Source organism: Charadrius vociferus, unplaced genomic scaffold (genome assembly GCF_000708025.1).
Source record: "Charadrius vociferus isolate BGI_N301 unplaced genomic scaffold, ASM70802v2 scaffold999, whole genome shotgun sequence".
Taxonomy (NCBI): domain Eukaryota; kingdom Metazoa; phylum Chordata; class Aves; order Charadriiformes; family Charadriidae; genus Charadrius; species Charadrius vociferus.
In genome coordinates, this window is record NW_009658627.1 from 212,373 (window position 1) to 221,267 (window position 8,895).

The 8,895-nt window shown below is 47.6% G+C and overlaps 1 protein-coding gene across 1 annotated transcript in view; it reads right to left on the minus strand.

The window, feature by feature from the left end:
* The window catches only part of LRRC75B (leucine rich repeat containing 75B), a 15,384-nt gene extending 7,208 nt beyond the window's left edge, over positions 1–8,176 (minus strand). The window contains exons 1-3 of the mRNA XM_009893225.1: positions 8,150–8,176; positions 7,615–7,743; positions 4,350–4,462 (exon numbers count right to left, since the gene is read on the minus strand). Of these exons, the coding sequence (XP_009891527.1) occupies positions 4,350–4,462; positions 7,615–7,743; positions 8,150–8,176 (269 nt within the window). The remainder of the gene's footprint in view (positions 1–4,349; positions 4,463–7,614; positions 7,744–8,149) is intronic.
* Positions 8,177–8,895: the final 719 nt, after the last annotated feature.

The window sequence follows — 8,895 nt, forward strand, 5'->3', positions numbered from 1 at the left end:
GGAATGATGGTACTTATTTACCCTGTTGCATAAGGGTGACATGAAGCTGTAGTTAATATTCATCTCATGCCATGCGAAGGCTAGGATCTCGTCTGCCAGAGCTGTCATCCACAGCCCTGGGTAATAATATTTTCGGGGGGGGGGGGGGGGCAAAGCCCTTTAGAGCTGTTTTCTTGCAGTCTTCTAGACACAAGTGTTTTCATTGCATTTTAAAAGTGCATTTAATGCCGCAATGTCTGAGCAGTTCACATCAATAACTGAAAAACAGAGCAAGGAGCCCAGAAGGGATATGCTGTTCTCCACCCAGCTTTGGATTAGTCAAGATCAAATTCACTCAGATGGGCAAAGTAAAACTGTGGTGAAACTTGTGAAAAGGAAATCCCTGATGCATGCAGTTTGGGAGTTATTAACTCTATACACACAAATGCTTTTGCTCTTCCAGAACCAGTCACTGTGTGAAAAATCTGAGTTTTTTTTTCTGTGCCAGGAACAACCTGATTGTAAAGATCATTCTGTGTTTGCTGCCTGCATGCTTTGTGGATTCAGGTTTGATCCTTTGCATTCAAGATAGGAAGTAGTTACACTGAAGTAGCCAGCTCTGGGGGTGATGCAAGTGGAAGATACATAAGGTTCCCTGATGGCTTTGCCAAGACAGCTCAGTTGTAATCCACAGCTGCTTGATCGCAGTGTTAGGCTGTGATCTAGCTCTCCAGACACAGGCTGTCTTCACCTGATACCCTTCTCCCTCTCCATTGTAAATTGTAGTCCAGTGTGTCTTGCCCTCAGAAAGTAATACACCCTCTGGGTCCAGATTTCTGAAAACAAGAATAATATCCAAAAATTCTGCACCTGTCAAAATTCTACAGAAGTGGTGCTGATAGCTTAAAAACCCTATGTCTGTATAGAGGAGCATTTCTTAACCCACTACTCTTTACATTATAAACGTCAATTTAATGAGGAAGCAAAGCTGGAGTTATAAAACACTCTAGGATGTATTCTGCTCATTAAGTGTGAGTGATCTATACAACTGTAAAATGGTGCTAAAACTGAATTCCCATTAGGATATAAAGGACTGAAAATTGTGCAGTAAAGTCATGCTGGTCCCTGTTGCAGAAATCTTATCCTCCAGCTTTTGAGTTTTTAATTTTAAAACCCTCAGAGTAAATCCCCCAAGAGCTCACCTTCCCCGTTTGGTTAGGCAGTCAACCCAAGCAGGGTCGGGTGCAGGCTGCTAGCTGCAAGCTGCAGACCTAAGGCAAGATTTTGCAGGAAAGGGGAACTGAACCCCTTGCTTTCAGTATGGCAAACCTGGGCAGCTGAAATAGTCTCTTTGGGTGACTGCACAGCTGGGACGCTGCTAACCCTTCATTGTATATGGCAGACAGCCACTGTCAAGAACCCACAGGCATGGATGCAGAGGGCAAACTGCCTTCCAGCATTACCTGTGACAGTTTAACCAAGCAGAGGAACCAGACACAGCTTGGGCTGGATCTCTCCTAATCGCTTCAGCTGCTGTTACATTAAGTCCACTGTGCTGCGGTAAGCTTCCTCCTTTCACATTTCTGTTCTGGCCTGTGTATCAAAACAGGAGTGCTTGAAGAAATGTATCTTACCCTTTCTGCTTTATCAGTTCATGGGTGGCCTATGTTTATATTTGCTGGATGTTTTGGGTCCCACTGAGAGTAGATGGGGATGTGACTACAGTTAGTGTTTCTGACCTGCTGGTTTGCTATTTGGCAGTGGGGAGGAACACCTGATGCATGATCTGGCTCCAGTATTGCAGGTTCTTTCCATCTCCCATACTGCATTTCCATAACAGCCCAAATGTAATTAAAACCTGGCAGATGCTCTAAGCTTTCTGTATGGCTGGGCTTGTTAATTATCTCCTGGACCCATCTGACATGCTGCCAGAAAGCAGAAATCGCATTTCAGAAGAGAACAAGGGGGTCCTGCATCAGTTCTGAGAAAGCCAGAAGCCAAAACCCAAGAGACCACAAAAGTGAGAGAATTTGATTCCTGAATGTGGTCTCCTTGCACTGATTCCTCCCTGCTGTCCCAAATCCCCACTAGACTTTAGAAATGCCTTCAAAGTACTGCTGCTACACCCATGCTTTTTACAGGACCTTGACAGCAGGAAGGGTACAAGCCAAGGGCACAGGTTCAGATACAGCGATTATAGTAAAATACTTCCATTAGCAGACAGAGGGAAGTGGGGAATTTGCATCAGGTAAAAACAGCCTGGCTGGACAAAATTAGGTCCTGATATCTCCAAACGAAGCAGCTATTTCTTGCCTTCTGCTACTGGCAACATCCATTTTCTTGCAATGGCCTTGGATGCCAACCCTGCAGGCGCCTTTTGTTGCAAATTGCAAACCAGTTCCTCTCCAGCCTTAAAAGAGGAAGCTCTGCTGTTCAATATTTAATCAAAATTATTTTGTGCCTTATGTAACACCTTGCCTGGCTGCCAGGCAGGGCCACCCGTTTTAGACCTATACTTCCCTCCATCACACATTACCTTGTTGCCCTCTCCCTGCTTGTGCTCACAAATGCTCTATACAAATGCTCTACACCTGGCCAGTACTTAGGGCCTGACCCCTCTGTGTGGCATTTGGGCTTGTGGGGCCCAGAGCTCTTCCTCTGGCCACAGATGTCCTCTCTGTGCTATTAGTAAGTGATGAGTTTGCAGCAGGCAGTCCTCTGCTCTCCCTGGGCTGTGCAATCAGAGGAAACACCTCCAGTTTCACTCTCCAGCCTGGAGTCCATCGGGAGAAGAGGTTTGCTCTGCCTGCAAACAGGAGTATGGAGGCAGAGGGTTGAGTTAGTAATGGTAAGGAGGGATTTTTTTCACTTGGAAAGCCAGAATCAGGCTGGGTTTCAGCAAAAGGGAGCTTGGAAAGGAATGGAGACAGCCACGCTCTAGAGAGCTCTCGCTGTCTCCAGCACTTATCTTTAAGCCTCTCTATCTTCAGAGGGGACAGGGATGCAGTGGGATTTGCTCTATGTATCCTGCATCTCCAGTGCTCCGCAGGATCCCATAGGGAAAATGTCGTCTAACTGACTGGGTCTGAAAAAGGACTCACTCAGCTCTGGTCCCTTGGTCTTGTCTGTGCTGTAGTTCCCACCTGCAAACTGGCATGATCAGTCCTGCCCTGTGGGCTGCTGGGGATGAGGGCATTCAAACTCGCAGAGCGCTCAGATTCAGCAGCAAAGTCGGGCTACAGGCATGAGGCAGATGGTCTAGAAATCATGGTGTTAGGGATTTTAATCCTTAAGATGCACTGGGGATCTGCCTCTGAGTCAGAATGAAAGGTACGATGGAAATGTCAATTCCCATGGTGGATTTTAAGTTTCTGGCACATGCATCAAAGACTCTGCAAGTCTCAGAAAAAGTCCAAGGCCATTCTCAGAGTGCTGCAAATTTTGCATTTCTTTTTACCCAATCCTTCATTTATTCCTGTGAAGCTAATGGGGAGGACATGAACTCCTCTTTTCTTAGTCACTTCTCTGTCTTTTCTTCAGCACTGGTGATCTGTGTCACAGGAACAGGCTTTACTTGAAGAAAATGAGGAGAGAAGGGGTGGATTTAAAAGTAGGGATTGCTCTTTATCTGGTTAGAAAAGCCAGCAAGTGTCACAGAGAGAACAAGTGTGGGTGTCTGAATATGTTTGTATGTGGAAAGCAGCTGCCATCCGCTAGCTGTCTGTGGCCAATGTGCCTTGAGTTGGGTTCCCTGTGCGTGAGGCTCTGCATCATCTTGGGTCCCTCGCCTGGTCCTGGCAGACAAGTGGGAGGTAAGTAAGGATGGTCACCTCTCTGCCAGCCACCCCAAAGAGGTTTCTACTGAATGCGGCGATCAGCTTGTGGAAGTGCTTTGTAATGGGAGACCTTCCCCACAGACAGGGAAGTTTTACTGGCATAAACAAGGACAAAGTGGAATGCTGAGTTGGGGGCCGGCTCAGCTTGGCACGTGGGGGCGTGTATCTGTAGGGCTGCCAGCTTTGGCCGTGCTCCTAGGGTCAAACACCCTGCAAGCCGTGCCGGGAGGGTTGTCTGTGTTGTGCAATCAGTGGGATTGATTTCAGTTTAGGAGAGGCTGAGGAACTGTAAGACTACATAAAAAGGAGCAAATAGCAAACCAGATTGGGGAACCGGGGGTTGGCACTGACCCTGCACTGTTTGGCTGAGGTTTTCTAAGAGACTGAGCAGAGGCTGCTATGCAGGTTTTCTGCCCTGCCTCTGTCTGAGAAGGGCATTAATGGCAGACTGGGATGGTGCTTGGCTGCAACACGGTTTGGCTGCAGCAGAGACCCCTCCGTGCCCATCCACACTGTCCCCAACAAGCTGCTTACCATAGTTGGGACTTCCTCCGGGGCATGCCATGCCGGTGCCATTTTGAGTGAGGGGTTAGGTGATAAATCAGCTGCCTGCAGATCCTGTCTGAGGATTTCCAGGGGTCATATTCCTGAAAGCAAAGGGACAGCTTAGCCTCTGTTTGCACCACAGCAGAATAGGAAGCAAGGGGGAGGACAGAGGAAGATGAGAAAGGATCAGAGGTGGGAGGAGAGCAAGGGAATATATATAGGATAGGAGATGAAGAGAGGATGAAAGAGGAATGGTGAGAAGGCCTGAGATGCCTCTGTAGCACATGCCATCTCCTCCTGGTGTGGAGGAGGAGCAGTAGCTCTGCACTGCCAGGAAGGACCCCAGCTCATCCAGCATGTTCCTGCCCAGAGTGGGGCTACAATTTTGCACCCTACCAAGTAACAAGTGGAGCTCAGAAGAGGGGGTTATTCTTCTAGAGCTGTGGCAGGGGGTCCAGCTCTAGGCCAGGCAACACCCAGGAAGGCAGGGGTGGCTGAAAATGCAAGAAGGGCTCTGTGCAGGGACCCCATTACACTCTTTTTTTCAAAAGATCTCTGCTTTCAAAAAAAGCCCAGTGCAGGGACAGCACGGGTGTCTCAGCTTCTCACTGCTGCATCCTCAGTAGCACCCCAGCTGGGCAGACAAGCTGCCAACTCATTGTGTTACAGGACTATGCTAAATTTCTATCAATTACCTTGTTGCCATGCTTCCCATACTGTCTTTGGACTAATCATCTGTTCCCCTCATGTGGAAAGTTCAGCAGTCAGCACCCTTGTCCCATACCCCACACGCTTCTTGCTGGGAGAGATGTGCCCTGGGACAACCCTGCTCCTCTTGCAGCAGCACCTTGACTCTATTCCCTTCTGTGCTCCAGCTGGGAGATAATGGGACAGGGAATCAGTGAGTGCCCCATGCTCCATCTTACTTCTTTGCAGTCCATTCTGCTCCTGGAGGTTTGAGTTTGGGAGCTTCCCAATGCCAGCAGTTCCCTCCAGCCCCTGCAGTAACTCGTTGGGAAAAGATGGCACCAAAACGGTTGCTAATTTCCTGGGCTTATTTTAGCACCACATGTTCTCTATCACCATGACTTTGAATAGCACCTCTCTCCCTCTGGTGAAGCAAAAAGGGAAACGGCAGCTGCTGAAGGCTGGGATTTCTGCCCCCTCTATCATGTTTTCCAAATGCTGACTGACACCTGCATTCCCATTCCTCAGCCCTCCAGCTGTGATGCAACATATGCATTTAGGGATTTGATCGGTAAACACATAGTAAAGTTGTCGGGGAATATGTTAATTTATTCTTTATTGCAAGAGGTTAAAGTGCTGTACTGTGGGCCAACAGTTGCACTGAGATTTTTCCTAAGCAGTCACTGAATAAGCTGAACTCCCCAGAGATGCGCTGCCAGCATGTGGCCATTCTGCTGTGCCAAGTGGAGAGGGATCCCAGCCTCCGTGCTCAGCTGAGCACCCCCAATCTCTGTCTTAGCTCCTCTAGGAACCCCCCAGGGACCGGCTCTTGCCCTTGAGTTAGATGCCTTGTTCTAGACTACTACTGTGCTGGCAAGGCTGTAACTGGCACCCTGCTGTCACCTACAACACCAAACCTTTCCAAGTGGGTGCACGTGCACACCAGGCTTCAGCACAGAAGCTGGCACAATGCTCTGCAAGTGTTTGTTGGCTCACAGCTGAGAATTACCCTCCTGTTCCTTTCTGTCTCCTTACTGATTTAATTTCCACTGACAGACTGGGAATTGCACTCAGCCTGCTCGCCCGTAATGCAGTTAACACCCACCAGATGCTCAATCAGGGTCGGAGAGGGGACGTGGTCTGCCAATGTTTGTACTGGGAAGGGTGCTGAGTCTCTCCAGCCCCTTAATTAAACCCCTGTTGGCTTTGAGGGGTAGCTCAGGTGCTCAATATCTTCCTTAGGAATGGGAAAAAATCTTATCTATGTAATGCCACATGTGTGAGTGCAAATAAGCATGTCCATCTATAAGACACAAAAATAGAGGAGGGGGTGGTATATGCAGGTATCTAAAAATTGTAGTGTGATATCTGCGTACTGGAATAGGGTAATGTCCTTTCATGGTGCCTCCCCTGAAGAGCACTGCACAGCGTAAGGTTGGAAATGGTCTGGTAGAACAGCTGGAGATGAGGTTAAGAGGTACTACTGCTGCAATCCATCCCCTTCCTTTTTAGATGCTTATAAAATTTCCACAAAAATTACACTTGAAAATAAGATTTTTCAGGTTGCATTGTAGCCCAACAATGATGATTAAACTTCAGCTAAATGTAGTTTGGCTATTGAGACCTGACCGGTTAATTGTTATCAGAGAGCCTCAGGAGATGGCAAAACAAGGTCAGAAATGCCACTAATCTACACCAGGCATTCAGTGTATTCCCTAGGGTACTGCCGTTTGCTGTGCTGTGTGTACTTAATATCTGTCTTTGAATAAAGAAATTCACTCTGTTGCTCTCCTTATAAAGCAAACGTGACACTTGCCAAGCCTGATGAGCAAATGGATGTATTGCAAATCCAAGTGTTTGTGGTGGTAAAGGGTAACAGAAGTAGATGCTGGTGTTGCAGTGGGACTATGGTATCTGTGATGTTTGTTTGCACTAAGCCTTGCCTTTCTTTGCTTCTGCGTTCTTCATTCTCTGAAGGAAAGTGCTGGAGCAGGGCAGGGATACTGTGCGTGCAACATGTTTTGCTTCTTGAACCCTGAGTTGCAATATATTTCTACAGCACCGTTCTTTTACTCAGAGATCTGGGAGGCTATAGGGGGGTGTAATGCTGGGTTAGGGTAGTTACATATGGCAAAGGGCCTGGGAAGAGAGGTTCTTGTCCTCCTCCTGCAGAGGTACTAGCCTGGGCACAAGTGCAGAGATCTCTGTTCCCCTCTGCAGCCCCATAAGCTAGCTGCTTTGAACCTCTGGGGCATACCAGTGAACATGGCACCACCATCTGCCCCATATATGTTTATCTGGCCTGCACGCTGTCATCAAGTTTACTATTGGTGCAGAGAGTCCTTATTTCTGTGCACATAACTACCCCCTTCTTCAGCTACATTCACGTTCTGAGGTAGTTTTAACTGTTTTCTACAGAAATATGCACAACATTCTATATGCTACCACTCCAAGGGCATACACTGACTGGTTCTGAAGGATTGCAGAGCACCAGTCAGTCTATTAGGGCTCTCTTGGCATCAGTGCCATGTGGCAAAATGTCCATTGAGCTGAGGGAAGGGTTCACCTTTTTGGGACACTGCAGATCTCTAGCGAGGCTCATCAGTAAATCATGGGAGATGGGATCCACCAAGTTGAGAAAAGTTGCGTTTTTGTAGAGCACTTCATTGAGGAATGTTCCTTCCAGTCCCAGGTCCTACAAGAAAAACACGGTCAGTGAGATACGCAGACTCCTTTGGAGCAATGACCACGAGGTGTTCTGAAACCAGAAAGTAAATCCTATGAGGTGCCTGATGGTTGCTCAGTACAGGAAAGGTGAAGCAGCTGTATCTGACCCAGTACTACTGTGATGGGGCATGTGGATAGCCAGAGAGCTGAATGAGGTGCAGTGTTAAGTTGAGCTAGTCAGCCTAGGGACGGACTGCTTTGTTTCCACTTACCAGAGGAAGGTGAGAGTGATATCATTTCTCTCCAGAGCGAATTAGCTCCAGAGAAACTTACAGTTTTGTCAGCTTCTATGTGTGAATCTGCTGAAAGAGCCAAGCAGGGAGGCTGGCTCTAAACCTGCTTCTCCAATCTCAGCTTTTCTGTAAGAATCAAACCTTTCTCAGGTACTTAGATACTGCCATACACCCTGGTGGCTGGCTGACTAAAAGTCCTGCCCATCAGTATGAGTTTAGCTGTGCTCTGAATTTCTCAGTAAGCGCTAAGCACTGGCAGCATTGTCTTTTGGCTGTAACAGAAAATGTATAGGTAGCTCTGCACAACGGTCGTGGGGAGTCCTCTTCCCATATTCCACAGTGTGAGCTAGGGGAACACCTGTGGTCCATGCAACTTACCTGCATGGACCAGGATATGGGGGACCTTTGGACATGGTGGAAGAAACCTTAGCATCCTTGCGAACAAAAAGCCTCCCCAGGGGCCAGATGGGCAATACTGCAAAGAACTAAGCTGTTTCTTGCTAAGAGGAAAACTAAGATCTACTATATGCCATGGTTATTACAATCAGGAGCTGCCACGGAGCTGTGGGGGAAAAAGAAAAAAGCATCTGGGAAAGAGCGATCACATACTCACATGAAAATACCCTGAGGGCAGAAAAAAACATTCCAGGAGTAGAAATGTAGAACAAAAAAGCTCCCTAATAGGAATAGTGCTGGGTTTGATTCAGTTGACAAGGAGGGCTCAGCTGAGGGAGGAAACAAGTCCTCTGCCTGTTCTCTATGCTGCTGCCAGGAAAAATGAATAAGCAAATGGGTGCCCCATATGTTCGTGCTGCTCCACTGAATGTGTGCTTCAGGCACCACCCAGTGAAAGATGCACTGAGAGCTCAAAAAAAAAAAAAAAAAAA